The following is a 24,072-nucleotide window of genomic DNA, read 5'->3' as shown; positions in this document are numbered from 1 at the left end:
CTGGAGGACGTATCTTTATTTTGGGAAGTCACTTTGGTATAATGGTTGAGAGAGGTTTTGAATACCAGCTACTTACAGGCTAAGTTCAAGCTATTCAACTTCTCTGAGCGTCCTGTGTCTTGATGTGTAAAATGGCTTTAAGAGTATATCCCTACAAAACCATTGTTGAGAGCCAAATGAAATAATATAACAATAATATACACCTAGTAGAGTCCCTGGCATACAGTAGGTGCTTAATAAAACATGGATATCATTTACCTTCTAAAAAAGACTTACCTTCCTTCCTTTTTAATATGGCAAACATAATGGCCACTCATTGTAGATGTTCCCATGTGACTGATGAACGCAAATAATTCATACACTATGAAAGAAGAAACACCTCTGTTACAAGGCAGCATTACCAGAAACCAAAGCTGCTTCTGATTAGAATTTAAAGCCAAGAACAGTGGGGGCGCCTATGGGGCTCAGTTGGTTAAGCATCCGACTTCGGCTCAGGTCATGATCTCACGGTTTGTGAGTTTGAGCCCTGCACCGGGCTCTGTGCTGACAGCTCAGAGCCTGGAGGAGCCTGCTTCAGATTCTGTGTCTCCCTCTCTCTCTGCCCCTTCCCCACTCTTGCTGTCTCTATCTCTCATAAATAAATGAACTTAAAAAAAATAAAAGCCAACAACAGTGAACCCCAGCAACTGTTTAGATTGAAAGACAAAGACTGTTTACCTTGCTATGCTGAGAACACACACATCCACCCCCCCACACACACACCCAAAGTGACATCAAATTTGACCTGCAAATTCATCACAACACAGGACATAAACTATCAAAGCACAGCTGACATTAGATTCCTATCTGGAAGGGGCTTTAAAATCCCATAGCCAAGTCTGGTGGCAAGCTCATGGGTCTAACGGGGAACTCCTGGCTCTCTCACTTCTAAGCAGCATGAGAGCAGAAAGTGGTTTCCTCTTTCTGAGCTCATTTCTTCACAGTGATTAAAAAATCCACCCACTTCACAAGGTTGTATAAGGCGTAAGTGAGCAATTCAGACTAAAATACTATACAAATGTCAGGATTATGAGAAAGACAGCAGAGAGCTGTTGTCATTTATAGAAAAGGATAATGCTTCACAGTAGGCTTCTTGTGGATTCTGACTTGCTCACAACGATACGGGACCAAAATTCAGACTTCATGCTTTCTGAAGAAGAAAATATAGAACCTTAGTGTAAGACCGATGTTTATTCTCTAATAAGTACCTCCTGCCATCTAGCAAAGTATTCTGGACATCCCCATTCTGAATGAATTTCAGCTCATGCTCGCCGGGCCAGGCCTCAATCTAAAAACACCGAGTGGGCTCCATGGACTGGTACCCGTCCACTCTGCAAACTGTATAGGCCACGACGGAGTGTTTACAAACCTTCATAATAATTTCAGAACAGTATTCATGTCTGTTGAATCTAATAAGGAAAGAAAATGAGCTTACCTGTTCATTTTTCTAGTGCTTAATTTGTATTGCATTTTCCAAAGTATTGTTTCTGGACACACTCTTTCCCTTGACCCTCCCTCTCTAATTCCTCCTCTCCTTTGCTGTTCACTCAGGCTCATCCACTTACTTTCCCACAAGTCCTGACCTTACTCCCCCTTCACTTCACATCACGCACTGCTGATCACCTACTCTTTCCTCAAATATTTGCCCCCAGGACACAACTGTCTCTTGGTTGTTCAGCTGCCTCGTGGGCTCCTCCTCGTCTCCCTGACCTTCAAACACTGATGACCTGGAACTTAGACCTCAGACCTTTCTTTTCTCCATTCTACACACACTCTCTCTCTTTGGGTGATCTCATTCCATTGCATGGAGTTAAATGGAATTATTTTCTTAATTTCTGGAATGTTCATTGCTAATGCCCAGAAATACAATTGAATTTTGTATGCTGATCTTGTTTCTTATAATCTTGTTAAATCCATTTATTAGTCCTAAAAGTTTTTAGTGAATTCCTTTGGATTTTCTATATACAAAATTATATCATCTGCAAATAGACAGAAGTTATACTTCTTCTTTGCTAACTTGGATGCCTTTTATTTCTTTTTCTTGCCTAATTGCCTTAGCTAGAATATTCTATTACAATGCTAAATAGAAATGGCAAGAGTGGACATCCCTGTCTCGTTCCTGACCTTAGAGGAAAAACATTTAGTCTTTCACCATTACACATGATATGAGCTATGGGGTTTTTGTAGATGCTCTTTGTCAGGTTGAGAAAGCTCCTTTCATTTCCAGTTTGTTGAGCATTCTCTCTTCGGCCTTATCCATCTCAGTTAATGGTGATTCCATTCTTCCATTCAGGACAAAATTTTGACTTCTCTCTGACACCCATCTTTATTTTTCTTTTTGGTAAATTTTTTTGAGCATAGTTGACACGCAATGTTATATCAGTTTCATGTCTCCTCAGGCTCTTTACACACATCCAATGCATCAGCAAATCCTGTCAGCATTTCCTTCAAAATATATCCAGCATCCAACCACTTTTTACCACCTCCACTAGTAATGCCTGATCCTAGTTACTTTAATCACTTGTCTGAATTTTTACAACAGCCCCCTATCTGGGCTCCTTGCTTCTTCCTTGCCCTCTACTGACTATTCTCAGTATGGCTGTCACAGTGGTCTTTAAATGGAAGTCAAACTGTGATTACTACTATTCAAAACCTTCCCAGTGGCATCCTGTATCTCACAGTAAACTCTTCCTCTCACAATGACCTATGAGGCCAATCTCCTGCCCCTCTCCCCCTCACTCCACCCTGGCTACTCCCCCTATCCCCCTCACATCACCTCAGCTACTTCCCCCCTCCCCCTCACTCCACCCCAACTATTCCCTTGCTCCCCCTCACTCCATCCCAGCTCTTCCCCTTCTCCCCCTCACTCCACCTGGGCTACTCCCCTTCTCCCCCTCACTCCATCCCAGCTACTCTAACCTCCTGGCTACTCCTCAAACACCCAGCATGTTCTGGCCTTCAAGCCTCTACACTTATTGTTCTCTCTCTGAAACTATTCTTTCAGATGTCATTTACTTACTTCACTCCTTACTTCATTGAGACTATGGATGAAATTATCACCTCGGAGAGGACTTCCTGAACCACCTTGTAAAAGAGTAACTCTCCCTTCCACCCCCACCCTCACTCCTAAGCTCACCCGCAACCTTGCTTTATTATTGTCCACACAGCATGAAGCAACTCCTGTCACATTACATACTTACTTGTGTGTTTATTTATTGTCTATCTCCTTTTATCTCAGATTAGAATATATCTCCGTAAGGATAAGAAGTCAGTCTGTTATGTTTACTGAAATATTCCTGACACAGAGAATGGTGGCTTAGCATGCAATAGACGCTTCATAGGTATTTGCTGAACATATAAATAAATGTATGAATTAGAGAACAACTCCGTTCACTCCATTTCTTCACTTGTTTTTATATCATCTTATATTGTATATATTTTATAAACCACCTACCAAAATATAAATTAGTAAAATAATTATTAAAAAAGGGGGTTCCTGGGAGGCTCAGTCAAGCATCTGACTCTTGATTTCAGCTCAGGTCACAATCTTACAGTTTGTGACTTCGGGGCCCACATCAGGCTGCAAGCTGACAGTGTGGAGCCTGCTTGAGATTTATTCTTTACCTCTCTCTCTGCCCTTCCCTCCCTCCCTCCCCTCTCTCTTTCTCAAAATAAACTTTAAAAAAAATAATTATTAAAAAAGATATCACTCAGAGGGGATTGCCTTTCCCATCATTAACTAAATTTTTGTTGTTAGCTGTCATATCAACTGATGACTAAATCAATCAATCAATCAATAAAATCCAAGTTTAAAACCTGAAACCAGGCAAAAACAATTATGAGTGGCAATCATTTTGCCTGGCACTTAGTTTTTGAAATAGTGACCCAAGCACCCTTTTTGGTCTTCCCTCCCCTTTGCCCCCCCAACACTAAGAACCTACCCTACAGTAAGCAAGGGAGAGTGTGGACAGAGACTGGTTCATGTTTCTAGACCCTGGCTGGTTTTTAAAACTCTTTGGAATGGGGTGCCTGGGTGGCTCAGTTGGTTAAGCATCCAACTTCAGGTCATGATCTCAGTGGTTCTCGGGTTCAAGCCCCACATCTGCCTCTGTGCTGACAGCTCGGAGCCTGGAGCCTGCAACCTGCTTCGGTTTCTGTGTCTCCCTCTCTCTCTGCACCATCCCCCCCCCCATTAACTCTCTCTCTCTCTCTCTCTCAAAAATGAATAAACATTAAAAAAATTTTTTTTAACTCTTTGGAATAATTCTATATCAAATTCCAATACTTCAGTCTGAGATACAGTACTGGTCTCCCAAAATGAAGCTGCTCTCTTAGAGTCTTCATGAAATAAAGACAGGACATGATACCCTAACGAAGACTTCCCCCCTCCCATGGAACTGATCCCCAAAACAATGACGTAAATAATTGAACAGAGTATCTAATGAATATTGCTCACATTAAGCACGGGTCATACAATGAAACATGGCTTAGACCCCAACACAGCCAATGAGTTGACAAAACAAGACAGAGAAAGGGATGGATCCATACATTCCCAAGCCCCCAAAGGCATTTCTCCTCTCTTTGGTTAAAAACAATTCAATGTATACTCAGAATCATAAAAATGAATTAAAGAAAAAAAGGATTAGCATAAATCTTAGTCCTATAATTAAAATTAACAATGTTTATCAATATAAGCAACCACCCCATGCATTATTCAAGACCTCCTGCTGGAACCGCCAGCAAAAGAGAGCATCTCTCCCAGTGCATTTGCAAAAACTCAACAGGTAAGAAATCTCAATTGATATTTGCTTCCAAAAGAGAAAGTGAAGGCGAATAAACCCAACAGGGCAGCTACTGCTGATTCTTCTCCAAGTTCCCAGAGGCCTCCCTCTAAAAAAACAGCATCAGTGCACACACTCCCAAAAAAATGTGCAGACCCCTCTTCACGGAGATAGAAAAAGCAGTTTGAGGGAAGGCAAATCATTTTTTAAATACTGACTTGCAACAGAGAAACTCTGGGAAGTACCCGGAAGAGCTGGACAAAATTGCCTAAACCACTATGTCCCTCTAGAAAGCCAGAATTAAACAGTGTCTCCAACTCACATCTTTCCCCCTCACTTCCCTCTCCCAACAAAACTTGTCCTTTTTTGAACATTAGAAAAATGTGTCCAACCTTCCTAATATGAAGAATGTTTTAATATCAAAATTTTACCACCACTGCCCCTAAACAACAAAACAGAGACTATGCCCTGATTTTATTCTTTGAGAAAGGACTGTCAGAAAACAAGGGTGGCACGTGGAAAACAGAGGAGCCAGGCAGCCTGCCCTTTCATGTCATATGGAGGAATGGCCACCCAAGGGTTGTCTAGGGTAGGGACTGGCATACTATGATGGCTCATAAGCCAAATCCAGCCCTCAGACTACTTCTGTACTGCCAAGGAGAAAGGAAGGAGGAGAGGGACAAAAATACCAGATGACATAATTATGGCCCACAAAGCCTGAAACATTTACTCTCCGGCCCTTTAGAGGAAAGGCTTGCTGGCCTCAGTCTAGGGGAATGAAAGTTCATCTCACTGCTTACTACTGACTAAAGGTCCCAGACTTAGTAAAGTTACTCGTTAACTTGTAGATTTTTGTTTGGTAAAAATACAAAAATTTATGTCCAGTGGAATGTATACCCTCAAGATTTATGACCCTGAGACACTAATTTTATATTTAACTCAGCAGTCAAATTATCTTTCAACATCCTGGCTTCTCCGATTTTTTGAACCAGTAATAAAAACTAACTGGTCCCCTCAGTAATTAAGGAGTCAAAGAAAATCTGTGATACATGCTCAGTTTATATGTACCTGAAAATCATGGTTTTACTTTTTGAAAATTATAGTTCAACAACTCATAATGACCTAAAGCAACTCTAGATTCAGGAGTGCAGTTCAATGAATTTATATTTGTTAAGCCATTATAGCATCTATATGCTGTATATCTGAAAAGCAGTACTATCTTGTAAGGGTGTGACACGTTAGTTCATCTACAGAGCGTGCACAGAGTACACAAACACCAACAGACTCCTTGAAAGGACCAGTGAGACCCCAGGGGCTCCACAGCTTTTTGGTAAGAAACCCAAACTGAGTCTTCCAACTGAATCTTCCTAACTGGAATAACTGGATCCATTACCCACCTCTAACTCCTTCTGTACAACAGTGGGGGGGGGGGGGGGGGGAAGATATCATTCCCAATTTATTAACATTTGACTCACAAATACCTTATATCTGCAAACAATTTCTACCCAGAACAGCTTGATTTCCTTCATCACTGCTCTGAGAAAAGAACACAGTGGGAGGTGGGGGGGGAGAGAACAGGGTAGATTTGGATTTGGAGCTTTGAGAAAACTTCAGAACTCCCAAAAAAAGCAAAAGGAGCATTTGGGTAAATCAAGAACAGCTTAAGGCAGCTGACAACAAAGACAGAGTCTTAAAGAGCCTACAAATGGGCTCCCCAACCTCAGCCAGCTCAAAATTACCAAAACCTCTTGACTTTCTTATACTGCCTAAAACTCTAAATATCAACCAATCCCCTCCAAAGCTTAATAGTTCTCAGTCATTCATACTTTAGTATAAATTAGCTTATTTCAGACTGGCTTCCTCTTAACTTCCAATAATGCCATTTAAAAAAAAAAAAAAGGCCTATAGAAATTACAAGCAGATACTGAAATGCATGGGCTCAGGAGCCCAGCTGCATTAAGTGTGTGTTGCTTTCCAGAGACCACTTGTGTTTAGCTCCGCTGCATGGTTGTACCTCCTGCTCTGTGGATCCTATTCCCGTTGCATCCCTCAGGGAGCCTGACACTTTGGGAGACCCACCATTATATAAATGTCTCTCTGCTCCCCTTGCTGGAAAATCTCAGCTGCAGTAGAAGCTGTCTGTGCCATTACAGCAATGCGGCTGAAGGAGCCAGAGCAGATTTTGAGTAATCACAGCCTAATCACATTTTAATTACATTGGCAATCAGTGAGTTCTTAAAAAAAAAGAAAAGAAAGAAAGAAAGAAAGAAGGAAAGAAAGAAAGAAAGAAAAAAGATTAAATGCTCGTTAAGCACAACACAGAAACAGAAATAATTTTGCAAATGGCAAAAGCCCAGATAGGTCAGACTGTAAGGCCTGATTTTTGCACTTTTTATAATATTTAAAAACTCAACAGAAAGTTAGGTGATAGCCCTAAAATGCGCAGAATATGATGATAAATAGACCCTTTTGAAAAACAGACTCCTCCTTCCCTTCCAATTTAGAAAATCTTCAGTAAGATGAAGGAGGAGGTACACAGGTTTCAAAATCAGACAGACCTGAATTCCAAGCTGGTTCTCCCACCACCAAGTCACCTAACTTGTCAGGTCCCCATTTCCTCATCTGAACACCCAGCCGTAAGAAGTGAAGGAAAGCTGTGGAGGAAGTAGCGGGTGCCTTAGCAGGCATTCAATAAGTGACATGCTATTTCACCCAGTGTTGTTAGCATTAACCGTTCTTTTTTCTTAATTTTTCTAAATGTTTATTTTTGAGAGAGAGAGAGAGACAGAGACAGAGTTCTAGTGAGGGAGGGGGAGAGAGGGAGGGAGACATAGAATCTGAAGCAGGCTCCCAGGCTCTGAGCTGTCGCCACAGAGCCTGATGCAGGGCTCCAACTCACGAACCACAAGATCACAACCTGAGCCAGAGTCGGACACTCAACCGACTGAGCCACCCAGGTGCCCCAGTACAAGTGCTTCAGTAATCCCTGTCCTTATATAGTCACTTTTTTCCTAATTCAAACACCTATCTTGCCATTATTTTCCACATTAACATGGTATAGTGATGTCCCAGCAGCCACTGTCCTCCTTCTTAAGGCAATGGTAACCTAATCTGGCTTGTAGGGTGGTGGTTCCCAAAGTTTGGCTGAATTAGAACCACCTAGAGGGCTTGCTGACTCCTAAATCGCTGGACCACCTCTGAGGTCCTAATTTGATAGGTCTAGAGTGGGGCCCAAGAATATTCATTTCTAACCAGTTCACAGATGACGCTGATATTCCTGGTCCAGGACCACTCCCTTCCCTTCTCAGATCACAAGCTAGGAAGGAAGGTCTCCACCCTCAGGTTCCATGATGGGTCCAGTGATCAGGGGAAGGCTGGGCAGCACATGACTCAGATTCTCAGGACCTTTGCTAAGAACTCCAGGACAGTACTCCGCTGGATTTTAACCTGGAGACATACATTGTAGGAGGCACTGGAAGTCACCTCAGGGCCATTAGGGAGACGCTGTCTGAGAGTGGCACCAACCCAGAGGAAGCAGAGCCAAGGGGAACAAACAGATAAAAGGGTTTCAGTCCCAGGGGCGCCTGGGTGGCTCAGTCAGTTAAGCATCTGGACTTGTGATTTCAGCTTAGGTCATGATCCCAGGGTTGTGGGATCGAGCCCTGTGCTGGGCTCCTCGTGGAGCATGTCTCTTTCCCTCTGCCCCCTCTCCCCCTCACACTAGCACATTCCGTCTCTCTCTCTAAAACAAACTTAAAAAAAAGGGGGGGGGGGGCTCAGTCCCAGAATCAAGGGCATGGTCTCCCTGGGACTGTCCAGGTTTTATGATACAATACTTCCCTTTTTGCTTAGATAAGTTTGGCTCAGCTCTCCTTCCACTTACAGCAGAACCGGAACACGGAGTTTGTTGGTTTTACTTGGTTTTCCTGTCGGTTTTGGCTCTTCATTTTGCCCCTAAATAACAATTACCTAAACCATTAAATTGTCTCCATTACCACCAAGTCAAATGTCTCCACCAATTCACCAACCCAAAAAGAGGTCCAAAGCAATGTTTTGGGAATGTAAACAACCTACCCCACACAGAATACACATCTCCCAAGGTGAACCTCTATGAGTTTAATGTAATTCTAACCGAATCCCTACAGAATGGCCAATTACAAGATCAGGAACTTTCCAAAATTCAGCAGTAACAATTTAGAAAACATAATGGGGAAAAATTATATTTAAAAATACATTAAAATTATATTCATAAGTAACAGAAAATGTAATTCTGAGAAGACACTAAACCACAAATACACAGGAAGTTTATGAAGAAAACCATATAGCTTTGCAGGGGTGGGCGAAGGGAGAGGTGAATAAAAAAAAAAAAAAAAAAAGGATAAATAGCAAGTTTCTGGCCAGAAAAACTCAATATTGTCGAGCTACCAGGTATTCCCAAGCTAATATGCAATATATGAAACTCTCATACAAATCAATAAAAAACAGATGAAAACCTCAATAAAAAATGGGAAAATGGACCAAAGGAAATGAGGAAGTGATTAACACAAGAAGAAAAACAACCAGCCAATACAAATATGAAAACTAAGGGCAGTACTTAGCCTGACGGCACTGGTGCGAGGGACAGGGGAGCAAGAGAGTCACCAGAGCTGGCTTTTGGGGGCCAATGTAATAATCTGCATTAAAACCCCGAAAATACACAGTTTTGACTCAAAAACTTCACTTCTGAAATTTACCCTAAGGAAATAATCAAATAATTTTTAATAGAGAAAAAAGTAAGGGAGCACAGAAGAGAAAAAAACTTAAACATGGAACAAATGGTTACTATCTGGACAGTGACTGAAGGAGGTATTTGTTGTACTTCTGTAAACAGAATTCATCCTTTAAGACATGTATTATTTAAAAATAATTGCTATTATCTTCTGGATGTAAAAATAACCCTATTATTTGAAACTCTTTCTACAACTGTCTTTTATTTATATAATGATTAGTTGGCCTAAAATCAGGTGTATAAATTATGGTACTACTGTACATGGGATATTATTGGCATACGTTCAACGATTTAGACTTACATATATGTACACACACAGGGGGAAAAGCAGGTTATAAACAGCATGTACAGAATGAATGTTTGCTTTTTTTATTGTGGTTGTTTTTAATTTTATTTATTTTGAGAGACAGAGCACACAAGTGGGGGAGGGACAGACAGAGAATGAGAATCCCAAGTAGGCACTGCACTGAGAGTGCCCACCCCCCATACCAACATGGGGTTCAATCCCACAAACTGTGATATCATGACCTGAGCTGAAATCAAGAGTCAGATGTTTAACCGACTGAGTCACTGAGACGTCCCATGAATGTTCTATTTTCATAAATATACATATTTATATTCATTTTTGTACAGTTTCATAGAAAGGCCTAAAGAACACACACAAAATATTAATAGTGGTTATGACTGGGAAGTAGGATTGTAAGTAATTTTTATTTTCTTCTTTTTATATATCTGCACTTTCTCAAGTTGCTAAAATTATTAAATACCCTTTTTAATTATAAGAAAAATAATATAAATGTTAATATTTTTAAAAAAAAGAAGTGACTGACATTTGAGTTTGGGAGTGCTAATGCAGCTAAGTATAAGAAATCATCTTTTTCTTTTCTTATGATTTATGTGATAGAACACAAAACAGTACACTACCAATTCCTCCATCTGGCACTTAATGGAGACAGCAAAAACTTCATCTCCCAACATTCATTCATCCTTCATTCAATCATTCATTTTTATGATCACCTCCCATGGGCAAGGCAGATGGTGCTGGAAAGTCTACTTTAAAAAGATCCGTTTTTCTTAAAAATCAGATACAAAACGCAATGGGTAAGTTAGGGTGGGTTATACTTCTTTGGCGTTTCATAATTAAAATTTTCACCTACTACTGCTTTTAGATACAGTATATTCTATACCTGATTTCTCATGGTGCATCACTGTCTCCTTCCCCACCCTCACCCACAGGAGCCCTAAATTTGGGGGCAGTGAAGAATAAGACCACAGAGCTTGGCCCCAAGTGCCTGCAACTTAAAGATGCTTAAAAGCATGATCGTGACATCCCATTCAAGGATGAAACTCAAAACCAGCAGCACCAGGAGTACCTGCAGATCACTCCAAGTCAGTAAGCCCAGGGAGATGATGTGGCTGTTCCAGACCATTAGTGACCATCTGTAAGAGAGTGACTGGTCCTTCCAAGCTCCATCAGAAAACAGGAAAATGTAAGGATCAGATTCTCCCTCTTTCTGCAGCCAAATATCTTGGCAGCTTTACAATGGCCCCATCTTGTGGTTTATTCCTTCCGTGAGGACGTACCATCCCCAAAGAAAAGTCCATTACAGAAAATCAAGGAAGAAGTGGACCGATAGATATGTAACATGTAATAAAATCCTGCTCATGAATTATTGAGTAACATCCATTTAATCACCAATTTCCAAAAGGTAATACAAGACTCTTAGAAGAATATGGAAGTTGGGAGAACTAGATCTCATCCTTTTCTTACCCAGTAGGGATAACAACAGTTTCAGTGAAGAAATTCCTATTTTATATAAAAGAAGAAGAAAGTTTCCCTCCCACCGTCTATCTCTAGAGGTAAATCAGATCCTGTAAGACCACTAATGCGTGGACCATTAATGAGAGCTACAGCTTTACTATTACAGGGAAAAATGCTGCTAATGTAAAATTAATTAAATCCAATTATTTTTTACTTGGTACTTTCTATGTGCTAGACACCATGAGCTTTATAAAAATAAAACAGCCTCTCCCTTCCACAAGCTCCCAAACAGGAGACGCAAATATTTACATAAATAATTTTATGTTGCAAGATGAATTTGAAACTTCTAATAACAAAAGAATAAACATTATGTTATAGGGGTTTCAGGCACAGGCTCTGGAGGCAGATTACCTGGATTGGAATTCTGATTCTATACCCATCACTAGCTAGCTATGTGACCTCAACAAGCTTAACCTTCTCTTCTACCTCATTTTTTTCATTTAAAAAATGGACATAATAATGATATCTACCTCATAGGATTACTGTGAGGATTAACTGTGGCACAAACGGAAGTATCATTAATATCAGTATAATTATTACTGGCATGAGATAAGGAAGCACTAATTATGAAGATCCTGGGAAGGCAGTCCCACGGAATAGAATCTGTGGCCAAGTTCTGAATAATGGTAAGGATTGTAGTGGGAAGTGATGGGAGAGAAGGGCATTTCACAATTAAGGATTAACCTGAGCAAAGGACTAGAAGTAGGGAGAGTCGATGCCCTGAGTAAGCTGGTGTTGTGGCTACAGCAGCAAGGCAGCTGAGCTATATGTGGTGGGGGAAGGAGGTGTGCAAAAGAAATAATGCTGAGCAATGAGGCGCGCTGGCATCTGACTCAAGGAGCTGGTGACCACCAGGCTAATAAGACAACACTCTTCTAGAGGCAATGACAGCTCAAGAAGCAGGGCATCATAGTGGTAAAGAACATGAGATTCTGGGTTTGAATTCTAGCTCCATCTCTTAAGAGCTGTGTGACTTGGGCAAGGACGTAATCTTTCTGTGCCTCTGTTTTCTCACATGTAAAATAGGTGTGTTGAAGATTAAATGAGGGTCTATATACCAAGTTCTTAGAACAAGTGTCTGGCACCTAGTGATACATATGTGTTTGCTATTAAAAGGTTGAATACTGTATGACTCTTGATCTCAGAGTCGTGAGTTTGAGCCCCATGCTGCGTGTAGAGATTACTAAAATAAATAAATAAATAAACTAACTAACTTAAAAAAAAGTAGAATACTGGCCTCTTCCTCTTGATAGCTCTTCAGAAAATTATGAGCTGTTGGTATGGGCAATGACAGGGTCAAGGGTATAAGACTGCTTTTCAATTATTCAAAAAAATACTACCATGAAAGTAAATGCTCTCATTTGGACAAAAATTTCCACGGTCCATGAAAAAAATTTATCTCAAAGGAGTGACAAACTGACAGCAATCACTAAGCTTAAGCACACACAGTTCTAGGCAACACGACTCTTGAGTTTGTCCAAGACTTCATCAGATCACCACGGCCATGCAAAAATGGCAAAATGCACCATTTACGAGAAGACGGTATCTGTGTTGATTTTGGATGATGGCAAAGGTTTTAATGTGAGTTGGGGTGGGGGGGAGGAGGGCATGAGCCAATGGATGGTCACGATTGCTCAGACGATCCCTAAGGCAAGAACTTACTTCCAGATCCATCCTTGACTCTAGGTCCTTCAGGCTTGGCCTCAGAAATAATGTTTGCATTGGCATTATTCTCCATCTCGATCACAAAGTCACTGTCCTCCTCAAACTCAGGGTGACTAAAGATCCAATCCAGGGCTCTTTCCAGGTTATTATTCTAATAAAATAAAACATTTTTACAATGAATGCAGTCCCAGGGCCTCATTATATTCTGCCCACTTGAACCAGGATGTCAAGCAGATAAGACAGGAGGCCTGAATTCATTAGTCCTAAGTGCTTCTGAGTGAGAAGCTCTGACCCTGCATATGAAATGCACATTTAGCTGGTATTCTCTGAGTCTCCCAACTGGGGTCTGTAATTGGATTCACCAGAAAACAGTTCTGAGCAGCAGACCAGCATTCCAAAGTCCATATCAGTCTTAGCTCAGTGTTCCCACAGGCTAATGCTACTGATGAGGTGCAGAATATCAAAGAGTATTGCCTATGTCTAAGAACAGCCCTTTTTCAGGCCACAATAACTGCATGCACCACATTCCCTATCAACTGTGTTTTCTGCAGAGCCATGCCAGGTAGAAGGGATGCCAATGTGAGTACCATGTTAGTGCATCTTCTCCCTCAATGTCAGCAGAACTGTTGAAATTGCAGTAGAGACAAGATTAATGCCTTGATTAATGGTGACAGCATTGGTTAGTTAGGTTATATTGTTTTAAACTGAACTCCATGAAGTTAAAAACAATTGACCATAAAAACATTTTCCTCTGTTTGTGATATCAATGGCAGGTTAAAGAATTTGTTTCAACATCATCAGAATCTCCAATGAAACACTCAGGCAGTAAAATAAGTGGGGCAAAGCAAGTACCCCGAATGAAAACTAACTCCAGTTGAGATATTTCAAGCATTTTAAAGGGAAACAGATTGCTCCAGCCACACCCCATGCATCAGTTGAGAACTGCTATATGACCTCAACAATGGACCCCAGCAGGCAACCAGTCAGGAAAGGTAAGAAAGAATCAGTAGCAGACATCCACTCAAAAATAGATATGGTGTGGCAAGGGAGGGTGGGTTGAAAAAAAAAAAGTACTTTCCCTCAATATTAAACAGGTATCTGTACTATAAGAGGAAGACTTCTATGTACCCTCTAGTTGCATGGTCTCTTCTCTCCTGATAACATCAGAAGTTCATTAATACCAGAAGCATCTTCTCTCTCCTCAGAGAGAAACGGAAATGGAAAAATTCCAGAAGCCATTCAGTCTTCTCTGTGAGGACTTTTGATAGACACTTCTCCAAGGTCTTGGTCTCAGAAACATAAAATTTCTCCTCAAGAACTGCCTTATTGAACACTGAATCTAATGCATCCTTCTCTGCTCTAAGGCCACAAGGAAGCTCCAAGTCAAATCTCAGACCCCTGCGAGTAATAAACACCAAGATGATACAGTTTCTTTAGGTTTGGTCATCTTGCCCTGGCTGCATTATCTCCCTATTTTTATTTTTTACTCCCTATTCTTAAACTGTCCATATAATTCCTCCCAATCATTTATTTTAGCTATATATATAATACATGCAAATATAATTTCTATGGGCCATGGTGGGGTACAGAGTGAGATGAACATGATTCCAAATGATCAAAGGACACTGGAAAGCCCAACGGCTACTGGCAGAAATACACATGACCTCCAATAAGTGGAGAGTATTCTCACACTATCTCTCATGCTTACCGTGGCTCGTAGCGCCTGAATAGCCTGATTCCGATGGAATCCCATGGAAGTAATGATAGCTACAATTTCCTCCGGAGGTTGGTTATCCAATCCAGTAGCACCAAAAACAGAGGCCCCAGCAGAAGCCGCTCCTCCATAACCAGGCATGGTCAGTGGTTCGGCAAAATCTGGGGAAAATAATCATTTTCAGGTCTTTTCCTTTTTTTAGTCTTGAAATAAACAACATTTTAGAGCTAAGAAGGAAAAATACCTACGAAGTTATAATAATCAGGACAGTTGGTACTAGCATTAAGGATAAACATATAGATCAGCTAAAACAGAATTCAGAGAGTCCAAAAATAAACCCATAGATTTATGGTCAGTTGAGTTTTGACAAGACCACTCAATGGGGGAGGGCAGTCTTCTCAACAGATCATGCTGGAACAACTGCATGTCCACATACAAAGAATGAAGATGGATCCCTACCTCAAGCTATATTCAAAGATTAACTCAAAATGGCTCCCTGACCTCAATGTTAGAGATCTTAGGATAGGCAATGGCTTCTTAGCTATGACAACAAGAACACAAGTAACAAAAGGAAAAACATAGAAAATTAGACTTCATCAAAATTGCAAACTTTTGTGCTTCAAAAAATACCATCAAGAAAGTGAAAACACTCACAGGATGAGAGAATATATTTGCAAATCATGTATATGGTAAGGTACTTGTATTGATTATGAAAATAACTCTTACTACTCAACAATAAAAAGACAAATACTTTCATTAAAAATGGGCAAAAGTTGGGCTGCCTGGGTGGCTCAGTCAATTGAGTGTCAGATTCTTGATTTTGGCTCAGGTCATGATTTCATAATCAAGATCAAGCCTCATGTCGTGGAGCCTGCTTAAGAGTGTCTCTCTCCCTCTGCCCCTCCCCGACTTGCACACACACATGCTTGCACAAGTGCTCTCTCTCTCTCTCTCTCTCTCTCAAAAAAAAAAAAATGGGCAAAAGATTGGATAGACATTTCTCCAAAGAGATTTAAATTACCCACAAGGACATCAAAAGATGCTCTACCTCATTAATCATTAGGGAAATGCACATCAATATCACAATGAGCTACCACTTTCACATCCACTGGAATGGCTATAATAAAAACATTAATAACAAGGGTTGGTGAGGATATGGAGAAATTGGAACCCTCATACATTGGTGGTAGAATGTAAAACAATACAGCCTGATTGTTGAAAAACCTGCACTTTTATGTTATGGAGATGGCTTCTTTCCTTCAATCTTATGAAATAACCTGTGCTAGCTTCACACTTTTCTTCTATGGCTTCCTCACCTCTCCCAGACTTCATAGACTGAAGAGAGTGAGGGCCTTGCTCTAGACTACGTTTTAGTTCAAGGGAATGTTGTGGCTGGTCTGATCTTGTGTCAAAACCACTAAAACTTTCTCCAAATCAGCAATAAACCTGCTGTGTGTTCTCATCACTGGTGTGTTCAATGGAGTAGCACTTTGCATTTCCGTGGAAGAATTTTTGCTTTGCCTTCACAACTTGGCTGTTTGGTGTAAGAGGCCTAGCTTTTGGCCTCTCTGTTTTCAATACGCCTTCCTCTCTAACCTGAATCATTCCTGGCTTTTAAGTTAAAGTGAGAGATGTGTGACTCTTCCTTTCACTTGGACACTTAGAGGCCAGCATAGAGTTATTAGCTGGCCTAACTTCAATATTGTTGTGTCTCAGGGAATAGGGAGGCCCAAGAAGAGGGACAAAGACAGGGGAATGGTTGGTCGGTGGAGCAGTCAGAACACACACATCTGTGGATTAAGTTTGCTATCTTATGGGTGCAATTTATGGTACCCCAAAACAGTTACAAAAGTAACATCAAAGATCACTGATCACAGATCACATAATAGAATAATGGAAAAGTCTGAAATATTGTGAGAATTACCAGAAACGTGACACAGAGACACGCAGTTAGCAAATATTGTTAGAAAAGTGGCACCAATAGACTTGCTCAACACAGAGTTGCCACCGACCTTCTGTTTGTAGAAAGTACAGTATCTGCAAAGTGTAATCAGATGAAGTGCAGTAAAATGAGATATGCCTATATTTCTAACTAAGAAATGATAAGGACTTGAAATAGAAAACTGTGCATGAAGAAATGGGGGTTGTTTAGTTAGCTTTCACTTCTGTCTACTTTATTAAGGTATAATTCACACACCCTATAATTCACCCACTTGAAGTGTACACCCAGTGGTTTTCAGTAAACAATATTGCCCACTCAACAGACTACAGTATAGTGTAAACATAACTTTTATATACACTGAAAACTAAAAAATCCATTTGATTCACTTTATTGTGGTGGTCTGGAACTCAACCTACAACATCTCTCTGACATATGCCTATATGTCCCACATCTTTCCACTGGTCTTTTTGCCACTGAATTACATACTTTAAAAGGTGAATTATGGGATGCCTAGGTGGCTTAGTTGGTTGAGCATCCGACTTCAGCTCAGGTCACGATCTCACAATTCGTGGGTTCAAGCCCTGCATCAGGCTCTGTGGCAACAGCTCAGAGCCTGGAGCCTGCCTCAGATTCTGTGTCTCCCAATCTCTCTCTGCCCCTCCCCCACTCACATTCTGTCTCTGTCTCCCAAAAACAAATAAACATTTTTAAAAAGGTGAAAATAAACAAATAAATAAATAAATAAATCTAAAGTACTCACTAAAAAAAAAGGTGAATTATATCTCAGTAAAGCTATTATTTAAAAAAACAGAGAGAGTGAGAGTAAAGATTAACACTGTGACTGCTCCACAGGCAAAGTGCCACCTCACTGAAGCAGAAAAAAAAGTGACCTAAAAAGTTAAATTATGAGGGAGAGGAAAAAGTGAGCTAAGAAGCTAAATCATGAGCTAAAAAGTCATTTTCTGGGACACATTCAGAGGACATGTTAGTATCTCCATGGCTTAGCAACACTGAAGATCTCATCAGACTCCAAAGCTATTCCCCTTTCCAACCACTGACCTGGCTCTTCCATGTGAACAATGATCCAGTTGAAGGCCACTTCAGCTCCCATATTTCCAGTAAAGTACACAGCCTTCCGACACGCTTCTAGAGGGAAACCCATCTCGGCCAGCTGCATCACTGATGACTCATCAATGTCTGAGGCTATGGGGCACAACAGAATATTCTGGTGTAAAAATGTAAACTCTCTTCTTGTCTTAACTTCTCCTCACCCACTATCCACGTGCTATCCAAACAAAGTGCTATATTTTTGGTGGTTTAACTTTGTTTTGTTGTGTTTTAAGTCATCCAAATATTTAGCTATTTGAGCTGAGTTTATATCTGACCTAAATAGGAACCATGTTAATTACCTGGACAGCCCAAGCATGGAAAAACAATTCCCTAATTTCATAAGGGGAGATTTGGTATATTCCCAGAACCATTTCAACCTCTCAGATCATCTCAAGACCTTTCCTATAGCAGTTCTTCTATGACTGAAATCTGAAGAGAAAAGAATTATCTACAGGCCTAAAAGCCTATTCTTTAAATCCCATAGGAAATTATACCAGGCCTTTAGGAAAATATATGTATTTTATATATACCAGGTGAAAGGAAATAATCAGCTCTGGGGAAATGGAGAGCCCAAATGTTAAGTAGAAAAGACAGAATATGTTCTGTAATGGTATACATTTAAGATTTTGAAAGAGATAGCCTTTATAAACCTAACTTGGGCTTGGACACAGAGCATTTTCTTTTCTTTTCTTTTCATAATAATAGATAGATGTTGGTGGAGATGTGTGTGCATACGTATGTGTGTGTGTGTGTGTCCATGTGTATACATAGAAGCACATGTCTGTATATGTATAATGTACAAAAATATACATTAAAACCTACAGGCATGTGTATCTATATATATGTACATGTACACACATACACACATAAATACATGCATGTATAATGCATACATATATATAGGCCAATAAATTTTTTGTATATATTTTTGCACAAGTATATACATGTTTATATAGATACACATACATGTATGCATAAATGCACACATAAACACCTACATAGTGCTCTCAAATTATCCAACAATTAGGGGGGAAGAGGAGCACAAAATATATCCCTCATGTTTTCCGTGTCGTGACGTCTCTACTGAAAATTCTGCCAACGACGGCAATTAGAACATAGTAGTAGTAGAACTGAGGATGAGAGATATCTTTTCTATAAAAATTATATCCAAAATGTATTTATCATACAAGGAATATACACAGAACATCCTATCAAGACCAAATTTTAAGAAAGCAATGATTTAAGACAACAGTGGCTCCCAAGTTGTGTTGTATGTATGGTCTTGTGTTCCAAGAGAGATGTCACTATTGAACCACAAAACAAGGGGTTTCCATGGCCAAATTAGTTTTAAAATCTACATTCTCTATTCTCCCCTTAGAAATTCACAAGGTGCATCAGCATAGTGAAGACTCAAACATCCTGTAATAAAGACTCCTACAGTAAAGAAACTAGGAAGCTCTATAGGATACCTTTCAACATCTTGTAAGACTCTAATGTTCCCTACAATGCAGTTTAAGAAGCGCAGCTCAATAAATGGTGTATGTATGTCTATAATAACATATTAGATTGAAAGCGTTTAATTCCATTTTTGTGAAAAATTAAGTGAGCCAGGCATGGGTCAAGGACAGGGGAAGGATATGTGCCAAGAGTTAACAGTGATTATAGACGGGTGATGAAACCATAGTTGGCTCCTACTGCTAATCCATAATTTATAAATACCTTTTTACTTTCATAATAAGAAAATAATCAAAGTTATTCTTTTTAAAAATCTGAGAAAGGAAGGATGCAAATGTTAAACAATCCCAGATCACTCTATTTCTCCTGTTGAGTACAGGTAATTGCTGATAAGACGGCAGGCTCAGATCTAGGAGGAAATCAATGGCCAAACCATTAACACTGGAAAATGGCTGAGTGCTTCCAATCAGAGACAGACTCCTCTGGCATTCAGGTCCAACCACCCATCACCTCCCCTGGGGCAAAAGCCTTGCAAGGACAGCTCTCTGGAGGATCTGGAGCAGCCAGCAAACCGCTCACATTCCAGACAAGGTCAAGTGGCATGAAAAGCACATTTGACTCCTAGATCTGGTTCTGGTCCCAGCTCTTCGGTCTCTGAAGTTTTCTGGGTCTTAATTTTATACTCTGTAAAAGGTTACCTGCCCTGCCCTTCTTACTGTGAAAATCAAATAAGAACCTGGATTTTGCATGAATAGTAAAACTATTTATCATTGGAAGAATTTATGAAATAATAAATGCAATATAACTCATGGTAACCATTTAAAAGTAGTAACAGCCATTGTTATTGTTATAGATTATGCACAGAGACAATGGCTTTCCCAAGACCTTTGCTGACCGTAACAGCTTCTTCTAGCAAAGAGCAAATTGTAATTGACCAAGGAAAAGAAATGTGGAGGTCTAAGCCACATGATCAATCATTTGCAAAATACATGAACTTCTAAATTAACAATAGTTTGTCTCCAGGAGAGCTTTGTAGATAAAAAGATTGAGAGTATTTAGTGTTAAACATTCCTTCTTCCTCCTAATTAATCTCTAAATATTCATTATAAATAGTTTATTATGTTCTTTTCAGAAAACCAAGAGTACCAATTCCCACAGGATTAAGGAACTAAAAGTCTACAAAATTAACACAATCCAATGACACTAATAACCTTTAGAGTATTAATTAATACAGCCATGTCCTGTCCAACAGCAGGAGTGGAAAAAATGCTGGGCCACAGTGCCATCATTGCTCTAGAGCCCTACTCATGGCCAGAGTGGGAAGAAATGGCATCATTAGCCCACCTTCACACCTGAGGAAACTGAGGCTCAGAGAAGTTAAGTAAATTTTTCTAGGTTGCACAGTCATAAATGGCAGGGCCAGGTTTCCAATCCGGGGCTGGTTGGCTTTCATCCTGATGATCACTCTTCTGAGCTACAGAGCCATTTAATCACCATGTCACTGGTTTATATTTACTGGTAACTCAAATTGCAGATGAAGAATCATTCCTACCCAGGAAAAAGCTATACACATACACATGTAGAGAACAATGCCCCTTTATTGAATTCCCAAAGATAAATGTCAGACCCATGACAACTGTAGGACAACTGAGAAAAATTTCGAAAGATACATACGGTCTATCAGTTGGTTCATCAGGCGATCTGAAAATTAAAGGAGAGGGAAGAAATGAGACCAAAGCATGGCAAAGAGTTTTAGAGAAAAAAAAAGAATTCATGCAGGGCACTCTCTAATCCCTCAACCCCGAGGGATTCCACACTGTTGTCAACCACTCAGCTCCCCCCAACACATACCACCAAGTCTGTACAATATGAAATCATCACAGTAGGGAGTGAAAATAAACAAGGTTTCAGGCATTTCAATCAGATAAAACATGATGCTCTGGTTATCACCTTAATGAATGAAATGATTTATCTCCCTGTATTTCTAAGAACTCTATATAATTACAAACTAAGGATTCTGTTAGAAACATCAGAGAAAGCAGGAGCAGTTCTAATGAACTATAAACCATCTTGTATTTCTCTGATGCTCACACTGATCTCTGCTCTCTGGCCCCTTGAATGGACCACCTATGCCACATAACAGAGTGTGCCACGTAGAGTTCCATTCCCTACTTTCCATACTCTACAATTTAGCATTTGCCTTAGCACTAGAGAATAATGGAACATAGATGCCTATCTTGAATATGATCTTGCTCCTTCTGGATTCACCTTACCCTTCTTTGGCACCTGAACTTGGTCACCAATAATATTCAATGCTCAACTAATGAAAAACCTTTGGTAGAAGGGGCCCAAAGTGCTCTATCACTATTAATTCACCTAATTAACTGATTAAAAAGGTGAACAGTAAATAGATACGTGAGCAAATGAAACCACAATGAAACCGATTTCATCAGTAACTGAGCTAACAATAAAACCAAGATTTTTTGTCCCTGTCCTCCGATCCACAAAGATGAAGCAATTCTTTTCTGTATGTCCTTTCCCTTAAAAAGTTAAGTATTCTAGGGGTGCCTGGGTGGCTCAGTTGGTTGGCATCTGACTTCGGCTCAGGTCATGATCTCACAGTTCATGAGTTCAAGCCCCGCTTTGGGCTCTGTGCTGACAGCTCTGAGCTCAGAGCCGGCTTTGGATTCTGTGTTTCCCTCTCTCTCTGCCCCTTCCCCACTCATGCTCTCTGTCTCTGTCTCTGTCTCTGTCTCTCTCTCTCAATAATAAACATTAAAAAAAATTTTTTTAAGTTAAGTATTTCTAAATAAAAATTTATTCTTCACAGAGCCAGCTGCTCCTTTGTATGAAACAGTGACTAAGCTGGGGAGGTAAAATGTGGTCAAGATTTTTAAAACCAACATGCACTATTGAACTTCCCTTCTGTCTGTCCAACCATACTCTCAAGAGGACACAGCTCCTCAAAACTAAAAGCCTACTGAAAACACACTCCTTATCTTCCCTACAGGTCCATTTGGGGGAAGGAGAGGCAGAGGAAGCCAGAGGCAACATAACCTAAAAACTGTTTGGAGATTTGCTGCCCTCTGTTGCCAGTGATTTCTGCAGGTCCATTTCATTTACTCATCATGGGTCTGTGCCTCCTCCCATGACTAATTTAAGTTTATTGTTGCAGCCAGGCCTCCTACTGTATGTCTGTGGTAGGTTAAACACAGGAAAATGGCCAAGGGACAACAGAGTGGTGGAAGAGAAGAGACTCTTCATCTTCGGGTGGGGCAGGGAGAGAACATCCTCCTGACAGAAGATGGTACCTTTTGAGTCATCAGGAATGACGATAGGGGGGCTGATGTCCGGAAGTTCCTCCTCTCCTGGCTGTAACCCCCTGGCTCGGAGATGGTTGATATCAAGTAGGTCTGGCATGTCAATAGAAACGTCTGAAAAATTAGAGAGATTACATTCACCAACTCTCCAAAAACCCACAATCACCCCCTAAAACCAGCACCTCTAACTCTTATGTACATGTGTCTAAGCAGAGCTAAGGGATGCTTTTCAGTTCCCTGGAGTAGATCACTGGACCAGTAAACTCACTGAGACTAGTTAGATTTAATGGAGAAGCAGAGGGAAAGTACAGAACATTTCACACTGAACAAGCAAGAGGTTGTAAACTGGGAACCCAAAGACTATTTGTGGCCCAGACACTTTCTGTTTAATGTTTTTAAAATGTTGGCAACAAATTCCAATTTTTAAATCATTAGATTTCATTTAAATATCCCTATTTCCAGCTTATTTTGAAAAACAGAAAGCTATAGCATATTCTCAAATGGTAATAACTGCCTGGGTCTAATTTTCAGCTTCCACTCTAGACAATATGTGCCCTAGAGCCTATCACAGACCTCACTGCTGCCTACTGATCCTGAGCATCATATTTGTGCTATTCTGATTCTTCTGGCAAAGAAATGTTTTTCTAAGCCATGTCTTTATCCAAATTGGAAATACCCAAGAAAGACCAAGATAGCCAGGCTACTCATTTCTTATATCCAATGTACTTCTTTCATTTACATTAATCCCTTTGCTTGTTAGGCATTTGAGTTTGCAGCCCCTAGATTATGCCTTTTCTCAGATCATGACAGGCACTGCGATCATTCTAACCAAGGTAATAAAGAATGAAGTTTTAAAGAAATAAAATTGAATCTTAAGTGTATTAGGCTTGGGGTATTTTTTTTTAACTGCTCAGGTCAGTTGTTATTGTGCTGACTTACTTAAATACAAAATTTATTAGTCTAAAAGTCTGCTGAGATTTAGTGTTCTATTCAGTTATGACAATAATGAAAAATGGGTCCCAATGTTGGTGTGGGATAGGTCTCTTGGGCTAGCACACAGAACCTGAAAATACTATCCCCAAAACTTGCTATGATGTCAGATAAATAAATCCTATTTTAAAACAACAACCCAGAGAAAAAGCTTAGTTAAAAAAATTTTTTTCAATCTCAGGGGATAGCAAAAACAAACATAATGTCCAACAAAGTCAATACAGTTGTTCCTCAACAGAAAAATTCAGGTTCATTAAAGCTTTGAGGCTCCTTTAAATTCAGCAAGTCTATGAAATCTGATCTGAATTTTTACAGAAAATCCAATGACAAAGAAAAATAAGAAAGCTGTTTCCAAAGCAGTTAAAAGCCTTTAGAAGAAAGCAGTTTTCTCTCTCAGGTACTTCTCAGGTCCACAGAGGAAAGGCTGAGTGATGATCATCCTGCCCACAAAATCATTTCACCAAGA

The 24,072-nt window shown here is 40.1% G+C and overlaps 1 protein-coding gene across 1 annotated transcript in view; it reads right to left on the bottom strand.

The window, feature by feature from the left end:
• USP13 (ubiquitin specific peptidase 13) overlaps positions 1-24,072 on the bottom strand; it is a 119,904-nt gene that overhangs the window by 6,267 nt on the left and 89,565 nt on the right. The window contains exons 15-20 of the mRNA XM_047874640.1: positions 22,608-22,730; positions 20,971-20,997; positions 17,791-17,934; positions 14,784-14,950; positions 13,073-13,226; positions 277-361 (exon numbers count right to left, since the gene is read on the bottom strand). Coding sequence (XP_047730596.1) covers positions 277-361; positions 13,073-13,226; positions 14,784-14,950; positions 17,791-17,934; positions 20,971-20,997; positions 22,608-22,730 — 700 coding nt within the window. The remainder of the gene's footprint in view (positions 1-276; positions 362-13,072; positions 13,227-14,783; positions 14,951-17,790; positions 17,935-20,970; positions 20,998-22,607; positions 22,731-24,072) is intronic.

This window comes from Prionailurus viverrinus, chromosome C2 (assembly GCF_022837055.1).
Source record: "Prionailurus viverrinus isolate Anna chromosome C2, UM_Priviv_1.0, whole genome shotgun sequence".
NCBI classification, from domain to species: domain Eukaryota; kingdom Metazoa; phylum Chordata; class Mammalia; order Carnivora; family Felidae; genus Prionailurus; species Prionailurus viverrinus.
Note: the sequence above shows the minus strand (reverse complement) of the source record. Positions and strands in the feature narration are given on the sequence as shown.